The sequence below is a fragment of the Glycine soja genome, chromosome 10, assembly GCF_004193775.1.
Source record: "Glycine soja cultivar W05 chromosome 10, ASM419377v2, whole genome shotgun sequence".
Classification (NCBI taxonomy): Eukaryota; Viridiplantae; Streptophyta; class Magnoliopsida; order Fabales; family Fabaceae; genus Glycine; species Glycine soja.
The window spans coordinates 44,023,865-44,047,056 of NC_041011.1; the positions used below are offsets into that span (position 1 = coordinate 44,023,865).

The 23,192-nt window shown below is 34.0% G+C and overlaps 2 protein-coding genes across 6 annotated transcripts; one reads left to right on the forward strand and one right to left on the reverse strand.

Moving 5' to 3' along the window:
* The first annotated feature begins 1,937 nt into the window (after window positions 1-1,937).
* On the forward strand, window positions 1,938-6,373 carry LOC114372211 (protein disulfide isomerase pTAC5, chloroplastic-like). Of its 4 annotated transcripts, none has more exons than XR_003658177.1 (8): window positions 1,938-2,562; window positions 2,953-3,048; window positions 3,215-3,343; window positions 3,965-4,202; window positions 5,318-5,355; window positions 5,460-5,555; window positions 5,704-5,807; window positions 5,924-6,373. XR_003658177.1 is itself a non-coding variant. In XM_028329667.1 (7 exons), the coding sequence occupies exons 1-6, from the start codon at window positions 1,969-1,971 to the stop codon at window positions 5,553-5,555; spliced, it is 1,206 nt and encodes a 401-aa protein (XP_028185468.1). In that variant the 5' UTR covers window positions 1,940-1,968; the 3' UTR covers window positions 5,704-6,373. The 4 variants fall into 4 exon arrangements, 1 of the variants encoding a protein (XP_028185468.1); XR_003658175.1 differs by having other exon boundaries at window positions 1,940-2,577; XR_003658176.1 differs by having other exon boundaries at window positions 1,940-2,577; window positions 5,935-6,373.
* Window positions 6,374-9,895: 3,522 nt separating this feature from the next.
* LOC114372637 (non-lysosomal glucosylceramidase-like) lies at window positions 9,896-21,395 on the reverse strand. Of its 2 annotated transcripts, XM_028330315.1 has the most exons (18): window positions 20,898-21,395; window positions 19,943-20,053; window positions 19,709-19,765; window positions 19,514-19,590; window positions 19,254-19,353; window positions 18,543-18,616; window positions 17,531-17,640; window positions 17,341-17,444; window positions 16,070-16,123; window positions 15,915-15,970; window positions 15,786-15,824; window positions 14,043-14,184; window positions 13,759-13,943; window positions 12,895-12,962; window positions 12,649-12,721; window positions 12,016-12,077; window positions 10,730-11,933; window positions 9,896-10,317 (listed from the first exon to the last, which is right to left on the reverse strand). In XM_028330315.1, the coding sequence occupies exons 1-18, from the start codon at window positions 20,976-20,978 to the stop codon at window positions 10,056-10,058; spliced, it is 2,859 nt and encodes a 952-aa protein (XP_028186116.1). In that variant the 5' UTR covers window positions 20,979-21,395; the 3' UTR covers window positions 9,896-10,055. The 2 variants fall into 2 exon arrangements, with proteins under 2 accessions (XP_028186116.1, XP_028186117.1); XM_028330316.1 differs by lacking the exon at window positions 20,898-21,395 and having other exon boundaries at window positions 19,936-20,059.
* Between the last annotated feature and the right edge of the window lie 1,797 nt (window positions 21,396-23,192).

Sequence of the window (23,192 nt, forward strand, 5' to 3'; positions counted from 1 at the left end):
TTTGTTGTTTTCCTGAGAGTATATTTCATTTTTTTAATGAACGTAGTGAAACTTGTATTGTATAAGAGAAAAATCAGGTACAAGTGGTGATTTAGAATTTGAATTATGATTGACCTTAGGAGTAAAATAAATTATGTTGAAATAAAAATACTCATCTTATATGTGCTTAAAGTCTCTTATGAAAATTTGTCATTATTTTTTGTGGTATTACTTTGCACTAATATCATGATTATTAAAAAAAAAAAAAAAGAGGTCAAACACCTATGTAGATTGAAGTGAGAGAAAAGTCATGTTGTGTCATGAAATAGGTCTAACACATGGATAAGGCTTGTCTAGTGCACATAAGATTGAAAAAGCACGAAAAATTGGAAAATGCTTGTGACTTGTGAGATTAGAATTTATTCTCAACCCATATGAGTCAAATATCGTTTTTGCCCAGTTTGATGACATGTATGAGTTAGTAGTACAAATGATCGAATAATTGAACTGATTTAACGACTGGTCTAGTTCTCACTCGAACAGGTCGAACCGATTGAACCGATCTAAGTTTAATGTGAGGGACTAAAAGGATTTATAAGTACTTTAAACTAAAATAGAAGATTTTTAAGCATAAAGACTAAAAATAAAAAAAGAAAGATAAAATATGTGTAATTACACAAACCAAACAAAAAATAGAGATAAGATGATTTTTTTTCCTATTTTTAGTCACCGACAAAAGTGATTGATTATTTTGGATCATTTTTATAAGTAAAAATTAATATGAGTCTCCTTAAAAATAATTTATTAATAGTTGATTGATCAAAATTAATAATTTGACTAATAGGTTTAAAAAAACATGATACATAATATTCTTTGACACATGTTATATTCTCATTGGACGTATTGGTCAAATATATAATTTTGAATGATAAACGATCAAAATAAACACATATTAATAAATATTTTTTAAAAATTCATATTAATATTTATTTTATAAAATAACCCAAAAGACCCATTATTACGTTAGAGAAAACTTAATTTGGGGTATATATTTTTTTTAGTCTTTGAAATTTAAAAATATTTTTTAGTTTATAAAATATGAAAAATTACATATTTTAGTAATAAATTGATAGTTTGTGATGATTTTTATTTGTCTTAAATTAACTTTTATTTTTTAAACACTTAAATTTACATTTAAAAATTGATACAAAATGCTAAAATTTTTATCACAAAGTGTTTTAAAACTACTACAAAATATCAATTTATTATATTTGAAACTAAAAAAATAAAATTTCAAAATTCAGAAACTAAAAATATATTTTTAAATTTATAAACTAAAAAAATGCACTCCAAATTCATAAATCAAAACAAAAACTAAGAAAAAAAATGATTAGGTTCGCCCCACCAGGGACTAAAACATTCCAAATTTATATTTGTTTCACAAATGTGTGGCTTTGAGTCTCCATTATTTTTAAATTATTATTCATTTTAGGTATCACATTTGAAGTACTAAATCAGATATGACTTCTTATTTTTATTTATTTTTTAACCGAAGTTATAAATTTTTTTATGACTTGAATTTATTTATTTATTATTTATGATTTTAAAGTTGTAGGTTTTTTAATTTTGTTTTTAGGACTTTAAAGTTATATTTTTTTATTTAAGTAATTTTTTTTAAAGTCATATATTAAATTACGACTTCTAATTTATTTTGTTTTTTTTTTAATTTTTAAATATTTTTTTATATAATATAATCATTTATTTAATTAATTAATAAAAAGTATTTGAATTTTTTTAATTTAATTATATGTTAAATTATTTTTTATTTGATATTAATTTGATTTAATGACTATGTGGTCATAAAATAGTAAAAAAATTTATAACTTCGGTTAAAAAAATAAAATAAGAATTCCTAGACTTCCAATCTCATCTCATAATAATTAAAAAAACGATCCCAATTGAAGTGGTAAATTGGCCGCGTGTTGCAATATGATAACTGAAACATCCATCCATGGCCTCCATCATCCAAATTTTACAATGTTATCAATTCTTCTCCCAGTGACAGCAACTCCCATTTCCACTCTCACCAAAACCCTCCCTCTCTCAAATCACTACTTACTCTCCTATAAATTCAAATTCAACTCCCTCGTCCGCCATTGCTCCCTCTCCGACCGCGAGGAGCAGCGCTGGCTCCGCGAGGAGCAGCGCTGGCTCCGCGACGAACGGCGCTGGCTCCGCGAGGAGCAGCGCTGGGCTCGCGAGCGCGACCAGCTCCTCCGCGAGATCGCCGACCTCAACCTCCAAATCCAGGCGCTTGAGCGTCGCCTCTCGATGCGCGATTTGTCCTCTCCGGCTTCCGTCTCCGACGCCGTCGCCAATGTCACGTTGCTCCTGAAGGTGCTGAAGGACAAGAATCTGGTTCTCGAGAGCGTTTCGAGTCTGCGGAACACGGAGGCAGAAGAGGAGGAGGAGAAGAAGCAATTCGAAGAGGTTGTCGAACACGTAAAGGAGGTTGTGATGGTTGAGGAATCTGCTAGGGTTGAAAAGAGGATCTCGTTGCGGATAGGTTCCGAAGGAGAAGAGGTTCGACAAATGCAGGTTCATTTTCGATTTTTTTTACTTTTTATTCTGTTTTTAAATGATATATAGGCCTGTTTGGATAGAATGTAAAAGAATATAAAATGAATTGAGCTTCACTCATAAGCTAAAATAAACTTGTTCACTTGATTTTTACAGAAGTTTTCTCATCTAACTTCTCCAAAGTCTCAAGTGCATAACTTGATTTTAGCTTACAAGAGAAACTGGATTTATTTTGTCTTCTTATTTACTTCTCATATGAGTGTGCTTAGGGAGAAGTTTAGTCAAATAAGACCTTAATTATCTACTAGTACGAGGATTGGTTTGTTGCAATCTGCACGTGGATAATTGGTGCAATGTGGAATCTTACTTGATGTGTTGAAAATGAAATAACAGGAAGCATTGTTGAAATTGGGGTTTTACTCTGGCGAGGAAGACATGGAGTATTCCAGCTTCTCAAGTGGAACTGAGCGTGCTGTGAAGACTTGGCAAGTTCGTATTGGTCTGCATAATATATGATTTTTGATGAGAAGAGAGGGAAATTTGTCTTGGATTAATTTTCAATTTAAACTGACTTTTTTATATGATATGTATTGTGCTATGCCTGGACATTTTTCTTTTTGTGATTTATATGTTTGTGTGATTATTTGTTTAAAAGGCTGCACTAGGTGCCCCTGAGGATGGTATCATGACAGCTGAACTTCTTGAAAGGTTGTATTTGGAGATAAGGAATAAGGGCACAGGTAGTGCGACTCAAGACAAACAATCTACTACTGTTTTGCCAAAGGTATGCTATTCTGGTTATATCAAATGTGATTTTTTATCCCTTTTGAAATGCTGAGAACCTGCCACAATTTTTAAGAGTTTATATTAAATGCATCGTCCAAAAATACTAGTAACTTTAGTGTCTGTTTGGATTCCCATCAATTAGGCACCTTCCAACTAAAATTCACATCAAAATCACCAAAAAAATGTGGATGTTACTCTTAGTAGCTTCATCTTGACTCATGTCTTCTCCAGAGACATGGAATCAAACACTCAGTTAATCCCATGTGCTTGGGGATCAATCATGTGACTGCTTGGTCCTAATTAAACTGGATAGTTTTTGTATTATTGACAGAAATTTGAATATATATTTCATTGGATTATAATAAGACATAATTTTGTGTATTTTTCTTTTAATTTTCTGCATTAATTTTATTACATGTTTTACTGCAATTTTGGTTTTTGATATTGTGCATGGATGTATTCACAACTTGACAATTAGCAAGGACACAATCTCCTAAAAGTTTAAGCTTTTGGATGGAAGCCTAGGAACAATTTTTTATATCTCTAAATCAACAAAGAGGCAAAATATTCAAACTGTAAAATGTTTGAATTTGTATGTTCATTATTTTGTGAATTATAGGAAGTTGAAAATGGAGCTGCAGTTGCTTCAGTGGCAGAAAATTCAGAGGTTCAGCAAAAAGATGTGAAAAATGATAAGGAAACAGAAGTCTCCCACCGGGGAGTTTTTCTCCTTGGAGAGAATCGGTGGGAAGAACCATCAAGACTTGTTGCAAGGGATGGAGTTGATAAGAGCAAGAACAAGGATATGACAACAAAATGCCTTCAATGTCGTGGGGAAGGTCGCTTGATGTGTACAGGTATGTAATTTATCCCTTGTATTTGAATGAAACTGTCATTATCCCGCAGTAGGTTCATTGATCATTCTTCTGGAAGACATCTCACTGAAAATTCACTTTTAATTTGATACAAGCTCCAAGAAACAAAGCAGTTCGCAAAAACAAAATGAATCATGTATTTTCTAGAATATAATTTTTTCCAATCCTCATGCTAAACATACACCAATTGTCTCATGTATCCATTGCCTTCTACATAATCTTGTTTAGAGGAATTCATAACTTGAGTAGCAATTCAGTGTCATGCATGGCATATTGGCATTCTTCATGCATGCTTCAAATTATAGAACCTAGATAGCAGTCTTGCCCCACTAGTTGACCAATTTAATGAGAATGGAAATAATATGCTCATCATTAGGAGGATCATTGGGTGAAACCATCACAGAATTGATATTTGAAGGACAATAAGGGCCCTATCATTATAGCTTCATCTGCCTATTCAATGATTGGTTCCTTTCATTCCTTAGATTCTGCCATTTCCTTCGTTGGACAAAGTTGTTCAAATGTCTTCCATTTTCATTTATTATAATTTTTGTTTCCCTAGGTGGTTTTGTTTAAATATGATTCCTCCAACAGGAATTCTTCATAGACTTTCCATACATTGTCTAGCTTAGGTTTTAGTGAAGCCTATTTCATTTTCTTCATAAATTCAGCTGGTTGAGAAGGCTTGTTCCAAATCCCTATTCATGCTAGTTACTTGAATACAGCTTAAAAAGAAGTTTTATGAACTCTAGGCTCCCATCTTGACTATTCAAAATTGTCTCTACTTGAGATTTGATTTGTAGACCATTGGAAAATCAACCATAATCTCTACATTCAATCCGACATGGTCATTTCTATTGTATGAATTTAGGAATTACTATCATGATAGCAGGCATGGCCCTATGCCCCAATGGAGCAGCAAGACTTTGAGTGGTTTAATCTCTCATTCCGGCATCTTATAAATTATAATGACCATTCTAAGGGCAACCACTATATTAGTTTCTGACAGATTGATGATGTCTGTATGATACTGGTTTCCTAAATGCATTATTTTTTATTGTGGAAATCTCCAGTCAGTTTACATTCTTTAATTGCAGAATGTGATGGATCTGGCGAGCCAAATATTGAACCTCAAGTAAGAAATACATACGCATTTTAAGAAAATTTACTTTTATAGGTATTTACTATTTACTTGTGCTGCACAAGCTATTGAACTTATCAATGAATTCTTTGATGTAGTTTATTGAATGGGTGGAAGAGGGTACAAAATGCCCATATTGTAAAGGCCTAGGGTATACTGTATGTGATCTATGTGGAGGGAAAACTATGGTATAGGTATGACATACATTTCTAGTTCATCATTTCATACACAATTATATAGTTATCAATATCAATGCATCACAAAATTTTGTATAGTATGTTATTTAATCATCAAAACTGAGAAATAGGAACTTAATATTTATGAGAGATTTTCAACTTTCAGGGCTTTGGAGCTTACAGAGCTACGTGAAACTCTACTGAGAAACCTCACAAATTACAACATAGATTGAACGGTGCATGCAATTTTAAACCTTCAAAATGAATGAGGTGATATGCCATACTGAGTATATTCAAACATACATTTTCCCCTTGTCCGAACTACGTTTGTTTCAAACTTTATGATTTGTCAAATCACAAAGTTATGTAATGCTGTTAATTTGTAGATGCTTCACAGGCAGACACTGTCATCTTTGAATACTATTTGGCCATAAGCCAAAAATAATAGGTGGCCGAAGGGAATGACAAATCGAAGACTGCACAAAGGCTTTTATAGCAAGGGTTGCGGAAGTGTGAGCAGTTTCCAAAATCCTTCGAGTTAACTCGAAATAAAGGTGTGGTAGCATCGAGCTCAGTCAAATACTTGGCACTAGACCTATATCTTTAATGCTTATTTATTTGAGGGACTTGGAGATTAAGGAGCTTTAGATACACATGACAAAATGAGTAAAATATGAGATGGTCAGTGAATAAAAAATATGCGCCAACTAAAATGAGGTGGTTAGCAACGAATAACCACGAATTTTTAAGTGTCATTATAATTTTATTTTGCACATGCCGATCTAATTAACTTCTCACTCATTTAGAAAATGTTAACGTTCCCCATTCACCAAAGATCAAAATTTGCAGCTGACTTTCTTCTCTCTTTTTTTTTTGAATGGTCAACAATACTGTTGCTTAATGAAGTTTTCAATAGACCATTTTCTAATTCTGTTTCACCGGCAAATTATATATTCTGCGATACACCACAAATGAGCACCTTTATGTGCATAAAGAGAAAATGAAAAATTCAATAGCTATCAGTAATTGAAAGTTAATAAAAAGAGAATCCAGAATTAGGCAATGAGCTGGTTAGCATTCAGTATGTAATAGCTAAGTGCAAAATGCAGCGGCAACAACAAAATTTTCCTGTAAGTTGAAAATTCAAATTCATATTAATTTATTGTCAATACTTGCACAAGGAAATCATAACTTCATTTAAAACTTCTAAAAACTTGTCCTAGGTTTGCCACCACCAGCAATGTTCCTTGTCACGACCTCATGGTAAGGAATTCTTCTGCAACGGAACAGTGCACCTAAAAAAGTGATGCAGTTTGGGAAATATATTAACATAACAAAAAAAAAAAACGTTGCGTTAGAGGGCTAAGGGCCCGAATCAACTGCATCACGGATTGGTTTCAGAACTTTAAGCCATTGAAACATAAACGAGACAGTGCACCTAAAAAATCACTTCCTGCACCCTTTTTTACTCTTTTGTTTAATCTTTATGACAAAAAAATTGATGATCCAAAATAAAAAAATTGAAATATTTAAAAGTAAATAAATAATCTGCAATCTTCTCTCTTTTTTTTAATAGAAGTTTAGGAAGATCTCCAATTTATCTTGTCATCACATCCAGTTTTACAAAACTAATTGAAAAGTTTGAGGAGTTAGCAGAGAGTAAATAAACTAATTAAATTATAAATATTCAATGAAATTAACTTTTGAAATAATTAAAAAAATAAAAATTATTTATTTTAAAAAGATAAACAAAAAATTTAATAAATATATTAAAGATAAAAAACTAGAAACTAACGTTTTAAAAAATACTAAAAACTATTAAAAAATAATTATTTATCAAATAACCAAATGAACTTTTTAGTAAAAAGAAAAGAAACTAAAAGCTAAATAAAATGTGTTATCGAACATAACTTCAGCCTAATATAAACGAAAAATGACGAATTACCATTGTCAGCTACGTCATATATATAACATTATTGTTGTTAATCATTTAAATGAACATTTTTTTTTTGGAAGGCAAAAGATATATATATTATTAATAATAGAAAAACTAGTACCAGTGGTACTAGAGATAGATACAAAGCACTAGAGTGCTGCCCTCCAAAAAACCCATCCTAAACCAAGAGATTAAGGAAACCCATCAAATCTATCCAAAGGACTTCGAAATATTGGAAGACCAGTGGATGAAGCTAGTATTGAAATCTTTATCTTTAGCCTTGAACCAGGACCAAAGAAGGTAAATGGCATGATCCATGACTTTATAGGGGTCGAACGGACTTCCTTGGAAAATCAGATTGTTTCTATGGTGCCAAATAGAACTAGCCAAGGCAATCCACCAACCACCCCTTATATCCTGATTTACAGGATCCCCAAAGCCTTCAAAGAATTGAGTAAAGTGGCACTTTGGGTGACTTGGCAGGGGGCCTACTACCCGGATCCATCTCATGGATTCCCACCATAAACCTTTTGTCAAATTACAATTGAAGAAAAGGTGAGCCACATCCTCCAGAGCAGTACCGCACAAAGGACAGTTTTGGTCCTGGATATTAATGTCTCTTCTTAGGAGATTTTCCTTGGTGGGAAGTCTATTTTTAAGGAGTCTCCAGCAGAAAATTGTTGCCCGAGGGGGAATTTTCAACTTCCAGATTTGCTTATATATCTTCCCATCTGTGTTTACTGTATTGAGGTTATTGCAGACATTGTAAGCTGATTTAGTAGTGTAATGACCATGTGGTTCAGCTAACCACACCATAGAGTCTTTACTATTCCTCTGAATAGGAATGGAGCTTATTTCCTCCATGAACTGCACAGCTATATCATTTTCATGATCAAAAAGATTTCTCCTCCACCTGAGGTCCCACTCCCAACTATCATTAATGAAGTTGCCCATGCTTGAGATGAAGGAGCTTTGCTGTCTACTAATCCGAAAAAGCTGATTATACTTTTGCTCAAGAGTGTAATCTGCCCCAAGCCACCTATCTGTCCAAAATTTGATACTTTCCCCACTCACAACCTTCCAAGTCATATTCTGACTGAAAATATTAGGATCCGACTGCTGGTAAATCTTTCTAATATCCCTCCACCAGTGAGAATGGCCCCTCTTGTTAGACTGAAGCTGGAACTCTGACCAGTCCCCATATTTAGATTTTAGGACTCTAAACCAGGGTTGCTGCTGACCAGAGGCAAAGGCCCAAATCCACCTACCCATTAGAGCTGTGTTAAATTTCGAAATATCCTTTACACCCAAACCCCCCTCATGCTTGGGCTGACAAATATCCTCCCATTTCACCCAAGGGATTTTGTGATGGGTATTGTCACCACCCCACAGGAAATTTCTTTGTAAGGAAATGAGAATTTGAACTACCCTTTGAGGTATCTTAAAAAAAGAGAGGAGGTAAATTGGGAGGGCATTCAAGACAAAATTGATTAGAGTGAGCTTCTCTCCCATAGATATATCTTTGCTGGCCCATTTGGATAATCTAGATTTGAACTTATTGATGAGAGGCTCCCACACCATCAGACTTGAGGGGTTGGCACCAATGGGGATGCCTAAGTATAGAAAAGGATAATCCATTTGACCACAGTTCAGAGTATGAGCTGCTTCCACACCCCAGTTAGCTCCTCCACCAATTATCCCAAATTGGCTTTTCATGAAATTAATCTTTAAGCCAGAAGCCATTTCAAAGCCTCTGAGAAGAGCCTTTACAGCAGAAACATTCTCCCAAGCAACCTCACCCACAAAAACAGTGTCGTCTGCATATTGCAATATATTAATAGGTTCCTTCCTCTTTCCAACTAAGTAGCTTCTGTAGAGATTTTTCTGTGCTGCTTCCCTCATCATACCAGTGAGACCTTCTCCGACTATGTTAAAAAGCAAGGGGGCTAAAGGGTCCCCTTGTCTCAAGCCTCTCGTTGGGCTGAATTCCTTAGATGGGCTACCATTAACCAAGACTAAAATGGTTGCTGATTGAAGGCAAGATGATATCCAATTCCTCCATTTTTGGCATAACCCCAACCTAGACATCATATAGTCCAAGAAGGACCAAGAAACAGAGTCGTAAACCTTTTCAAAATCAACCTTGAAGATCATTGCTGGCTTGTTACTTCTCTTTGCTTCCTCCACCACCTCATTAAGGATCAAAATGCCGTGAAGAATATGTCTTCCCTTGATAAAAGCTGTCTGTCTTTCATCAATGATATCATCCATAACAGACCTTAGTCTATTAGAAGCTGGAATGTGCTATAAATTAATATTATATCTTAAGAGCTCAAACAAATAAGAATGTACAGTACAACAGTTATAGTAAAGGCCAAAGGACGGGTAACCTATGTTGTTTTAAACTAAGTGGCTATATAAATTATAAGTTATAATCGAACTCTGCTTATTTCCAAAACATTTCCCTCCAGACCTTGACCGCCATTATTAACAGCTTCTCTAGGTGAGGGTTGGGTAAGGAACAATGGGGAAAAAGTTACCTATACAAAAGTTATGTTTTCTTACTTCTTACATGTTAACGATCAGCAAGCACAATTAAATACAGAATTGCTAAAGCATCCTGCTTTTGTTGCAATCTTCCTCACACCTGTTTCATTATGAGAGTATCCTCCAATAACAGGAGATAAGTGGATTCTGTCCATGATATTGATTTTAGGGGCCTCTAGAATTGCCTTGGGCCGATTTATTGCATATTGCATGCCCCAAATAGCTAGGGGCCTCATATACATAAGGGACCTGTAGTGCCCATCCATTGTCCATGCCTCTGGTGTCTGAAACCAGTACCTGTCTCATGGTAGAAAGGGAAAGAATGAATTCATTTCCTGATAGAGAAAGAATAGCTACATACAATTTAAGACTTTTCACATTTAAACTTCTAGGTAACTTGCGGTATGTGAGATTTTTTTTTTAAATCAAAAATTAAAAAATTATCATACTATTGAAAAATAAATATGAAGTAGAATAACGGAAAATCTTTAGTGTGAAGTGAAAACTATCTTGTTTGTTAAATATGTAGATGCATGTGAGCACAATATCCATGGAGTACGCTTTCAATCTGACTGTATATCTTGTGAAGGAGTAAGTTTTGGTTACTATTTTTCCCATCAAGAAATCCTATGCCTACTTCACAGACAAAAAAGCAAGAATGCAGGTGAATAAAAAACAGTTATGGATGACAGTGGACATAAGAACTTACCCATATCCATCTTCTGACCAGCCTGCTAGAAATATTCCCTCAGCAGTTGTGAAGGCCTCTTCTTCCATTCCCGCGTGTATCATTGTAGCAGCAAGACCATAGGTCACACCTGTCCATACTTCTCGAGACTGCATACAGGTCTCATCCACCTTACCATTGGGATGCATGCCATTTACAGCACCCATTCTGCCTCCTTTAACTTTCATTACATTGAAATCATAAACCTTCCGAAGAGCACTTTTGATTTTAGAATCCTCAAAAAGGGAGGGCAGCCCTGAGGATGCTGTATACCACTGCCCAGCCAATTGATCTGCTTGAATGGATTTACTGTTACCGCTTGATCCACTGTCATAGTTAAAATACGTACCATTCCACAATTTTTCTTCAAATGCTGGCTTAGCCTTCAAAAACTTCCTTTTACATGTTTCTGCAAATTCTCTGTCACCTAGTTCAAGGGCCATTACAGCTGCAGCTTGTAGAGCAGCAAGCCAAAGACAACCACAGTAAGTGCTCACACCATGGACTGTCCATGTATCGTATGTTTGATCAGGGAACCCATCATTCTCAATAAGACCATCACCATCTCTATCAAATTGTTCCATGTACTCCATTGCAGCACGGACAGCAGGCCACACATCTACTCCAAATTGCAAATCACCTGTGGTAGCAAAATCTCGATACACCTGAAGAACAAATTTTGGGTTCAGGTCCTTCCACTTGCTAGTATCATGGATGTTGTAGGCATTCATTTCATGCCATGGATCATGTGTCCCCAAATCATGTGGCACCGCTCCATAAACCTTGCGAATGCCCCAATTTCCCTCTGCCAGAAACTTTACTTTTCTTCCATCTTCACACAAGACAGCTCTAGCAAAGTCACGCTGTATATTTAATTCAATCCTAGGAAAGAGCTCAAGAAGGGCAAATGAGGCATAGAAGTGCACATCATATGTACACCACATGATATATTCCACTCCTTCCAAGTACAAGAATCTTCCAACATCATCATCATCTTCATACAATTTTTCATCTGCACGATCATGTCCTGTAATAACAGCAGAATCATAGGTACTATCCGTTGTACTCTCCACAACTGTCCTTTTTCGGTCGCTCATTTTATCTTCAGTTTCTTTCACAACTGCACTTTCTAACTCCCTTACTCGATCCTGGTCATTCCGCATATTCGAAGATAGCACAGGAGAGTCTGGAAGAAAGATAAAAGAAGTCTTAATGATTTCATTAAGAAAATTAAAGTGCAATACAAGATGCTTATATTTCATACATACCAATCCAAATTGTTCCTCCAGCAACAAGAAAGTACAGCTCATTAAATAATGTAAATTTGTACCTGTAAAAATAAATTTTAAGAACATTATGCATCTTCTCGACCAATAGAAGCTACAATAAGAATTGATTATATAGAGGACAGCTTGATAAATCAAGGTAGAGGAAGACATAGGAAAACTCTCAAGAGACTACACAAGGGCATACATGCTCGGTTCAAAGACTTTAAAAATATAATACAGTATGTTTTACTAAATGACACTGATTGATTACCAGACTTATAGGTCCCGTAAACCCAACCTTTGAACAAAGGGAACTGATTACTATAATGAAACATAATTTGGATACGTCTTTGCTTGAAAGATGAAACACAACATACCATTTCTAGAACACAGTGAAGTTATTTTAACAAGTCTAAAATGCAATTCTTTGCACTCTCTCTCTCTCACATACAAGTGTCAAGCATCAGCTACAAAAAACCAAGTTTTGCTTTGTGTCTTTGTAGTAGACTCCTAGACTTTAGAAATTTCAAAAATTTGATTCTAAAATAGAAATAAACTGGAAATGACCCATAACACACACACACACACACACACACACACACACAAAACAGTGATAGTTAAACTGAGAATTACCATTCAGGTAGGGCCTCATCCTTAAGAACAGGATTCTGCCATTTCTCAATCTCTTCTTCCCACCGATTGTAATCTGTTTAGAATTCAAAACTTAATTAGGTCTTTAAATGCTGCAGATAAGAGCATCAATCACTTCAGAAATATTTCTATTCTTTTTTTTCCCTTTTCAAATGTGATAATCACAGCAGGAATGCAAGTAAAGCCCGGCCAGGAGAATATCAATTTTAATCAAATCATAAAACATACGTGTCAATGCATCATGGGCCAAGTCTGCCGCAGCTTTCTCAGAAGTCCCGTAAAATTTTGTATATCTCCTGCAGCAAAAGAATTGAGCAAATTTAACTTATTGAAACACAATTATACAAAAGAAGCATTGGGTTGTAGGTATGCTGCATGTTTAGCAACAGGCACATCTCCTCCTCCAAAAACATCTGAGGGGTATTAAAAAGTTCAGCCTTTTCCATATAAAGAGCCACTATTAATTTGGAGATCTAGTAGAGCTTTATTTAGGATAATGATATTTCACTAGGATCATGTAGTACAGCATGAAAAAGCAAGATAATATGATATAATAGTATTTAAGAGCAGGAGAGCAAGAAAATCTTCATAGAAGCAAAAAATAAGAGTATAATATCAAAAGATACAATGGCCATTTTCACCATATATGCCTCTAAAGTAAAGGAGGAGTTTGGTCACTTGGACAATATACTATTGAAGGAACAATCATAGACATTTAAAAGCAACGTATGGATGAAATGGACTTATTAATTACATAAGAATTTTATATGCCAAATCTTGTATGCACTACCTGTTTAAAACACAAGGTTTCTGTTGGAATCAGATGGGGGACATATTTTAAAAATTTTCCGGTAAGCTTAGCAACTCAAAGGTACAGCTGCTCTACTTAAAACTAAAAATATCATTCAAAATTCACTAAAGCTAAAATGCAACCCATGCCACTTCATAGAAAGTAGTTAAATGATGTCTTGAATTGGTTCACTTGTGCAGGCAGGTATATATGCATAAAATTATTATTTATTTAAGATATAGAAAAGTTGTTCAAGCATAAATGTTTACTGCATAAAATATTTCTCACACAACATTGATTACCTGTTGAAAGTGCTACCTTTCACGAACTTTACTTTTGGAGATGACCATGCAAGACTAAATGCAACGGTGCATTTTCCATGGGGTTCAACCCATGTGGAAGCTGCAACAGCAGCACAAAGTGTCTCTCCAGGTGATGAGGGCATGCTAGGTCCAGAATTGAAATTCTCCTGGTCAAATTGCCCATCCTTAAAAAAACATGTAACCATTTCAATTAGAACCAACCCTGTATACTTTCCACCAAAAATATTGTTTAGAAAGCCCAAAAAAACAGGAGCAGTCAGTACCTTCACCATTTTACTCCACATGTGTTTTGCAGTCATACTACTTTCTTCAGACAGCCCAAAACTTGGCAAAACAGAAACATTAACATTCTGTGTCTCACATGCAGCAATGGCAAAGGTAACAGGAGGGTTTCCTTTCGCTGTCCTGCAATATTGGAATGACCTTAATATATACACCAAAATCATCATTTACATAACAGTTTAGGAGACAAGAGAATTACAAATACATACATACCCACCCACACACATGTATTACACATATCTACATGCATGCAAATATGTCAAACCAGAATAGTGGCAATTGTAAACTTAAGTGTAGAAATTAAATATAAACATTACAAACAAAATATCTTATTGAATAGTTAAAAGAAAATGATAGCATTAAAAAGTTGAAATTTCGTCATTTTTACAAGCTAATTGAAAATCCAAACCAGAAAGATAACCCAAAGTAAAAACAATCTATTTCAGAATAGTGTTTTCGTTTTCATCTGTTTTGGAGGCATGTTGTTAACCCACCTCACTAGCACAATTCCCTCAGTTGTACTTTCTCCATTCTTTTTTCATGAGATTTTTTTTCCTATCAAAAATAGTGTTAGCAGTGTTTTGGAGGTGAAAATAGGGGATCACATCACACATTATACCACAAATTGCATGATTTGGGTATCCTGGATTAATGTACAACTGATGGGGATGTAGTAATAAAACATGGGATTTAAGCTGGTAAGGAATCTGGATGATAAAATGGAAAAATGCTTCAGATGTAACCTGTGATGGTAAAGTGCCTTGTAAGTGAAAGGAAATTCTATTGTACAACTATAACACTTGTGAATTGTGATACTCTGAGATAGTGAATGTTGGGAAGCAAATTACTGGAGTGAGATATCAGTGTAACTGTTGAAGTGGATCAGTGTAACCATTAAAATAGTCCTTACTATTAATAGCATTGTTTAACCCATCTAGCTGACTCTACCTAGTGGGATAACTATTGATACTGGTTTGGTTTTGTGCAAGTTCAGGTTAATGTCCTTGTATCAACTCCTGTTAACATCTTTAACCCTGAAAATATAGTTAGGGATAAGATGAGTAGAGAATACTTCCGTACTAGAAATTTTCTCTGCTGTAAGGAACTGAGCTCACAATGGATTATGTGTGTTAATGCTAGGTTTTAACTGGAAGTAATGTGTTGTATGGCATGAGTATAGTGATAATCACTTAACTGAGATAGGGCCATTGCATCGATGCCCAAAAGGAGTTAAATGAGCAAGGGCCCTCACATTTTTCTGGACATCATGTGTCTTCAAGAAAATAAATGGGTTGGAGAAAAGGCAGGGCACTAGAGGCTGCAGGAATTACTTTTATGTATGGAGCTCTAATAAAAAAGATTGCAAGAATTACAAGGTGGTTCCTGAAGAAAGTTTCACTGCACAATGGGGTCTTGACCCTTAATATTCATTTTAAGAACCATGACAAAGTTTTAATCTTTTAAAATGATTCCTTTCTCTCCTTATCTCATCATCATTAGCCTTAGAAAAGCTGGGGAATGAGCTCTCGAAACAATAGTAGTCTGGGGAAAGGCATCTGTCTAGTTCATATCAGGCTCAACTTGTTAATAAAGATAAGCCAGAGCGCCTTTGGATTATTCAGAACCTTTAAGTCATCAACTTATTATTAAGTATTTGCACTAAAACGATGAAGAGAAATCTGCAAACCAACCGTCATATATAGCTATAAGGTTCAATAACTTGCTTGTGATATAGAAGTACACCAGAGACTCCATCTTCAGCTCTATACAAGAAAAAAAAAAGAGTTAAAATATTGTTTAAAGCATATTCTATTTAGAAGCACACAGTTATCAGATTAAAAGAAAACACTTACTTGAATGGTTCATTCACATGATCTCCTGACGAGTGTGAGCTTCCACCAATGGAATTCTGCAGAAAATTAATATTGATGGTTATCCCCCTTCAGTCCACCCAAATATCTTTATGTGACAAGTGAAAACAACACTTCTGAATAAAATACTATCTTACCGCCCAAGTAAACAGAAGGCTGACTTTAGCTCTTTCCTTACCAGTATTCACCAACTAACAAAGAAACAAGTAAACTTTTTTAATAAGCCTGAGAATATATATTAATTTGCATCAAAACACTGAAATTAAACATTGGATAATATGAAAAGAATGCACAATATGGAAAATGTATAGTATATTAAGTTCTTCACCCACTTTGCTTAATGGAATTCCGTTAAGCATGGCAGTTCAAATAATCACAGCTTTGGCTTCCAAAGGAATTTACCAAGATGGAACATGGCCCAATTCAACAAATGATTTGGAAATTAGAAAAAGGATTTCTTGGAAACATCTTCGGGGGTTGAAAAGAGTCAAACTGAAGCCACTGATTTGCAACAATTAAACAGCATTATACAATGCATCCAGTATGGTGGGAGTCATTGTCATGGGTGAATTTCATGGGTGCTTTCCCAAATCACCCAAGACAACACTTCCTCCAACACATATATGGAGTGACAGACGGAATGAGGTCTAGCAGATGGAAATGGTGGTGGGTAGCATTGACATGGACCATTTGGAAGCAAAGAAATAACATGATCTTCTGTAATGGTACATTCGATGCCAACAGAATCCTAGATGATGCAGTTCTCTTATTATGAACGTGGCTCACAAATTTGGAGAAGGATTTCAATACCCACTATAATCAGTGGTCTTCCAATATCAGGATAGAGTTTCTCAATAGAGCAGGATAGCACACCTGACCAAAATTTGTAGTACTCTTATTTATATAGTCAGCTTTTGGTCCAGAGTTAAATGTCAATTGTCTCAGGACCAATTTTGAGCTGTAATTTGTATTTCTAGTACCTCTGGTACTCTTTAATATACATATTATTTTTGCTGAAAAAAAAAAAAACAATGCATCCAATCCAATTTTTCATGAGGATGAAACATATACAGGTGAACTGTCATTTCATACTATAGGACACTATAGTAGATTTTATGTTAATTTGACATAAATTAAGAAAAATCCAATTAATGTTTTCAATTAAAAAGCTAAATAACTAGTTTGTATTTTGTATAGGTTTGAATACCTTTTTAGTCCTTGCAAATTATGTTTGTTTTGTTTTTCGCCCTTAAAACATAATTGGCAAGGACACAAGGTATTTAAGTCTTTTGAATATGTCAATAAAAGGCCCGGGGGGCGGGGGGGAATCAAATAATAGCAAAGAAATCAGCCATTCCCTTTTTTTACGTACAACTTCAAGTAACCATAGTTAAACAAAATTACACACCGTATAAACGAAAACAGCAGCAGGTAGACTGCTTTCTCTATAATTATGTGGTATGAACGGCGATATCTGCCGACACGATATTTTTAGTTCTGGATCTGGCTCACCTGAAAATAAGAAAACAGCTATTAAACAATAATTCATAATGATCATAGAAATTTAGCAAACGAAGAACTAACATAAATGAAGATACCATCATAAACTGTCCAAGCTCTTGGAAACAAAGCATGGTAGGTTGAGTGCTGGCCACTTAGATTCCATCCCCACGATGATATGCCCTGATCATCAGGTTTCCTGCTAGATCTGAAAAACAAATTAACAAGAAAATTTGAGTTCATGTACGTATATGAAATGCACCCAAAAAAACCCTAAGCAGAATCTAGAATTCAGATTATACTCATTACCAGAGAGGAAGAGTAACATTGTGCTAATTTGGCAACTAGGTTGCTTTTGTCAATCTACTCTTGGGTGTCAAATGGGTAGCAGTTAGAAGTATATTAGTGAAAGCTTTGTAGATTATTGTGTTATGACCCTACTTAATACTTAGAAACCATATATATATATATATATATATATATATATATATATATATATACACATTCTGCCTTGGCGCAGCGGTAAAGTTGTGCCTTGGTGACTTGTTGGTCATGGGTTCGAATCCGGAAACAGCCTCTTTGCATATGCAAGGGTAAGGCTGCGTACAATATCCCTCCCCCATACCTTCGCATAGCGAAGAGCCTCTGGGTAATTGGATACGAATTTTTTTTTATATATACATTCTGCCAAGCCTGACAATTATTTTCATCATCAGAAACTTATCTCAGAAATGAAGATGGAAATATTCTGCACAACTAGAGCTTTTTTTTTCATATATAAACTAGAAGGCTAGAACTTCATTTAAGAAATAAAAAAGGTCAGTGAGACAATCATAGGACCGCAATGAAATTCCGACTGTCAAAATAAGAGAAATTTTTGGGTAGAAATGACGGATATTAACTTATCAATCATTATCATCCAAGTGAACATCAGATAGTTATACTTATATTGGTATTTGCTATTACCACTGATTAGTATTACTAGATAGTTGAGATATAAAGATGGGCATATTGTAATATGAAACAGAAATTGATAAAAATGCTAAATAGTGTTTCTTAATATGTTTGCAAGATTGTTTGTTTTACAAACTTCTACACATGCCAGCTTACCCTAAACCTTCATGCTGGCCAGGAGCCAAGACTGATGCAAATTTTTTCTTTCCTCCCTCTCTACTTATAAAAATCTGCAACAAAAGTAAATAAACCATATAATATGTATTATAAACCACAGTTCAGAATGGCCATAATATGTATTATAAACCACAGTTCAGAATGGCCATTAACTTATCTTTGAAGTAAAATGCATAAAATACCATGATAAATACAATCTGTGTTAAGATTCAGCAGAGACAGAGAAGAGGAAAGGGAAACAAAATAACCAGAGATACAGGGAGAAAGAAAGAACCGATAGGAGAAAGGGGGGTGGGGGGGGTGTATCTGTATAGGGACAGAACTAGGAGAATATTCCTCCAAGGGAATTTTCCTTTACAAATGATATAAGGCTTTGTTCTACTTGCAAAGAATCATTGAATTCCCATCACTATTTCAACTTCTTCTTTATAACTGCTTACCTGCCTCCAACCCTCAATATACCAACTTAGCCACTAACTAACCATTCAACTGTTAAAATTTTGTATTTTAAATTTTAATATACATTCCAACTATTTTCCTTATTCTGTTAACAATGTGCATTATAATTTTAAACAAAAATATACACGCCAAACACATCAGTGACAATCAGGGAAATAAATCCACACATTTAAAGCCATACAATAGGGAAGAATATAGCACGTCAATAGTAAGTGGAAAAACAGGACTCACAGAGAACTGATTTGACATGACTGGTGATGCTTCACATAAGCTGGGAATAATTTGCCATTGTCGGAACTCGCCTCTAAATCCTCTTGATATGCTGCCACTCCTGTGTAGGTATATATAGTCATGTTCAAATCAATACAAGAAGAAACTTGTTCTAGAAAATTACTACAAAAGGCCATGGATAAACACATTTGTAAAGAATGGTATACAGAATTAGCAAGTCAGGCAATTAATTGGTAGCTTTCAATTGGATCAAATCATACCCCATCCCTCCAAGTGGAACTCCTTGAGATGCAGATGGCTTGCAACTTTCTCGAGTGAAAGGATCAATAGGCGCTTTCTGAAGAAAACAGGCCAACAAAATGAAGTCTGGAATCCTAAGTTTCAACATATTACTCTAGTACCCACACAGAGACAGCAATGAATGACCAAAAAATGAAGGAGAATTTGAAATCTACCCTTCCATGAGAAGCCTCTTCCCTAACATATGACCAAATGCGTATACCTAATCGAACCTGGAATTTCAAAACACAATAGACAATCAGAAGAGATAGATAAACATGAACTTACAAATTATTAACAAAATAATAATAAAACTATCTATATAAATATGTATACAAAGGATTCCCATCTATTAAACTGGCAAATCCTTGTTATCAGTTGTTGGTTTGGGAAAGAGAAATACCACTTGCCATTTTTATAGCTTCCGTAAAAGTTACTCTAAATTCTTTAAGAAGATTGGCATGGCTGTTTAATCTCCTTCTCCAAGCTTGTTCAGGGGGAGCAGAACTATCATAATCAAACTGCAAAAACCATGCCAGGGACACAGATTACTTCAGATATAATCAACAACTATCAATAACACGTGTGAATGTGGCACAGCCGTTAGCTAAGCGACAATTTTTCATCTAACCCGTACTATCTTTCCTCCTTAATTTCTTCATCATTTAGGATCTGTTTGGGTAATATTATCCAGAAGAATTTCTAGGATAAGAAATTAAGAGGAAAAAATGACATGAACTTCTCCATAAGCTCAAATTAACTTATAGACAAGCTAATTTATAGAAGTTCTTTTAGAGAATTTCTACAAATTAGCTTTATGCATAAGCGGAATTTCAGCTTATAGAAAAGTCATTTCATTTTTCTTTTTATTTTCTTTTCCGAGAAGTTACTCTGGATAAGCTTACCACAAAAGGTGCAAACGTACTATATCACAAAAGGCGCGGCAACATAACAAGACCAAGACGCCGATTCACCAAAAACGAAGAACAACTTAATAAATAAAAAATAAATAAAACACCATCGAATTTTGAAATGGATTCAATTATCAACAAAAACAAAATCGCAGCATGTCGTTCAGCAAATTAACAGTGTTCCTTTAATTCACACCATCTTCCTTCCTTCTCTTTTTCTTCACCACAAATATTTAAAAAATTAAAATCACATGCAAACACAAAACTAAAATCATGAAACCAAAACGCCAATTCACCAAAAATAAATAGCAACATAATAACAATAACTACATAAAAAAAAACACCATAGAATCTCGAAATGAATTAGTTATCAACAAAAACAAAATAGCAGCCATGTCAATCAGCACCAGAAGAATCGGAAACAAAAATAAGAAACAAGAAATAAGTTATATACCAGCTGCAAAGTGGATTTACTGATATACTCTTGCGGAGGCCACGAGTTTTTTCTACAATGAAAAATGTTGCCGCTAACCATGCTTCCACGACACAGAACTCTCTCGGAACAACGAGAGAGAGATCAACCACGAAAAATCAATAACAACGCGAAGATAAAAAAAAAAAAAAAAAGTTTGCGCGCGTGGTGTGTGTTTGAAGCTGGAGTTAAACTGTGGAGATTGAGAAGGAGATCGAATATCTCGTGATTGATCGGAGAAAATAGATGATGATCGAATATCACGTGATTGTTTCGGGATATTCGATTCGATTCGTTATGGTGCGGAGTGGAGCGTAGCAGAACAGAGCGAAATCGAATGATGCGTGGCGAAACGAGAAAACGCCGCCTGTGCTAGCGAGTCAGTGACTCGCTCCTTGGAATGCTAACTCGGATCGACAGGGAGAAAGAAAGAGAGAGAGTGTTTGAATTGAAAAACAACATGTTCTGGTGACCACTCTTTAATGCTTATTTATTTATTTCTCTCTCTTAATAATAACTCTGAAATATAATAATCATTTAAAATTTTGTGCTCGTAAAGTAAAAGTATTGTATATTTGGTGGTGAACAACTTTCGTTTGGATTGATGTGTAAAATCCGGTCTCTTTCATTTGATCGCTTTTAAATAAAGGTGGGTCTCCTAGACTATAATTTCGTATTTTTCCTCTTGGATTATTTAATCATTTAGTGCTAATATAAAATATATTAATGACTGCTCATCAATCATGGTAAATAAATAATAGGGTTAATTATACCATTGATCTCATAATTACAATTAAAAGATTAATTTGTTTTCTTAATTATTAAATTTTCAATTATATCTTTTAATTGTTTAAAAATATTATAATCTTATAATTTTTATTAATTTCATTAGCTCAATTAGCTGTTTAAAAATAAATATATAATTATAGTATTTTTAAATAATTGAAAGATGTGGTTTTTTTAATAAATAAGAAATTTAATTGATTTTTAATTATAATTAGGGACTAATTATATATTTTTTATTCCAAACTAAATATATAATTAAACTTGAACAAAAATAATGTCACTATTTTTTATTTAGGATCAATTGTATAATTCAGTTAAATAAAAATAGTGTGCACGCGTGTTTGGAAACACGTTTCCAACACAGTTTTTTATTACGTTAAGTGACTAGTAGACGCCGTTGAAACGAAAAATAACATGAAATGTGCCTTCGGTGACCAAACACGCGCACTCTATGCGTCTCCGCCATGCGACAAGGTGATTCACTGATTCTATCACGGACGGGGTCAAGGGGCGGTTGTTACGCTGTTTCATCAGGAGAAGATGAGGGAAAAGCCCACCACAGTTATTTGTGTTCGAAAAAATTAACCAAAAACTAATAAGTTAGTTAATAGTTGGAAGTTAAAAAATAATATTATTAAATTATTAGTATTTAATAAAATTAGTCGATAAAATAATTGAAAATTATAAAATAATAATAAAAAATATAATTTATTTAGAAAAAATAACTAGAAAGTCAGATAAATATGTTAAAGATAAAAATAAAATAAAATATAAAAAACTAAAATTAATGTTTTAAAAAATATTATTTCAACCGGCATTTAAAAAAAAACTAAAAATTATTTAGAAATTATTCAAAAATTTGTTTATTGAATAATCAAATGCATTTTTCAATTGAAAAAAGATCAAAAACTAATTGAAATATTTATTATAATACTTGAAACCATGTGAAATTGAATTTATGATTTCAATTTTTTAATAAGATTATGTAATTAAATTAAAGATATAATCTTATTTTACCTTCAATGATGATAAATTGTTTCCAGATTTATAGATTAATCTTTTCTGTTATGTAAATACAAAAATATATAGTTTACCTCTTTCCTAATTTATTTTTATCATATATTATCAAGTGACACTAGCCATGGAGAAAAGACTTTGAGCAAGTATCAAGAATAAATTTAGAATTGATTGATTACTTGAAATTCTAGATGTGAGATTGGATTTGTGATATCAGGAATATTAGTCCATGAAAATAAATGAACATAAGTTTCACTCAACAACAATAGTGGGTTTTTTTTTTTTAATATACTCTCTCTTCTATTTTTTTTATATATTTTTATTGTTATGTTCGTTAATTAAAAAATAAGAAAATTAGTTAGTAGTATTAAAACAAATTAAAAAATATAGTGAAAATGTAAGCAAATATGACAAAACTAATGATGATCATAATAAAAAAAATTGTTCTAACATATCTTCATCTTAAATTTTTTT